This window comes from Eimeria tenella, genomic scaffold, assembly GCF_000499545.2.
Source record: "Eimeria tenella Houghton genomic scaffold, Eth_scaff2292, whole genome shotgun sequence".
Lineage (NCBI taxonomy): Eukaryota > Apicomplexa > Conoidasida > Eucoccidiorida > Eimeriidae > Eimeria > Eimeria tenella.
In genome coordinates this window covers 3,801-4,329 of record NW_013542149.1, presented here as the reverse complement: position 1 = coordinate 4,329, position 529 = coordinate 3,801, and the positions used below count along the sequence as shown (strand labels likewise).

At 60.1% G+C, this 529-nt stretch overlaps 1 protein-coding gene across 1 annotated transcript in view; it reads right to left on the bottom strand.

The window, feature by feature from the left end:
* Nucleotides 1-524, bottom strand: part of ETH_00035425 (elongation factor Tu GTP-binding domain-containing protein, putative) — a gene marked incomplete at both ends in the record, with an annotated part of 5,295 nt that extends 4,771 nt beyond the window's left edge. Inside the window, 2 exons of the mRNA XM_013374778.1 lie at nucleotides 107-192; nucleotides 405-524. Coding sequence (XP_013230232.1) covers nucleotides 107-192; nucleotides 405-524 — 206 coding nt within the window. The remainder of the gene's footprint in view (nucleotides 1-106; nucleotides 193-404) is intronic.
* Nucleotides 525-529: the final 5 nt, after the last annotated feature.

Genomic DNA, 529 nt, shown 5'->3' with positions numbered 1-529 from the left:
GCAGGAATAGCAGCAGCAGCAGCAGCAGCGGCAGCACCAACAGCAGCAGCAGCAGCAGCAGCAGCAACAGCAACCGCAGCAGCAGCAGCAGCAGCAGCAGCCCTGCCCTGGGGTGTCAATGAGGTTAATTGTGAAGTCGCGCCACTGGAGGCGAGAGGCTGCAGCCTGGATGGTGATGCCTCGTTCTCTCTCCTGCAGCCAAACCCTAAACCCTAAACCCTAAACCCTAAACCCTAACCCCGAAACCCTCAGTCCTAGCTTAATCGTATCTGGAGCCAGCAGCAGCAGCGGCAGCAGCAGGCGGCCCCTGCACTGTGCCGTTTAGTAGCTGGCTGTTGCGCCCCCGCGCTCGCTTGAAGCCCCCCGAAGGGTTTAGGGTTTAGGGTTTAGGGTTTAGGGTTTACTTGTCTGAGGAAGTCGAGGGCCGCAGTGCCCTCGTCCACCTTCCCTTTTGCTGCCAGCAAACGGCCCAGCAGCAGCAGACACTCCCCAGTGGTGGTTTTGCCTGCGTCTATGTGGGCCATCAGCG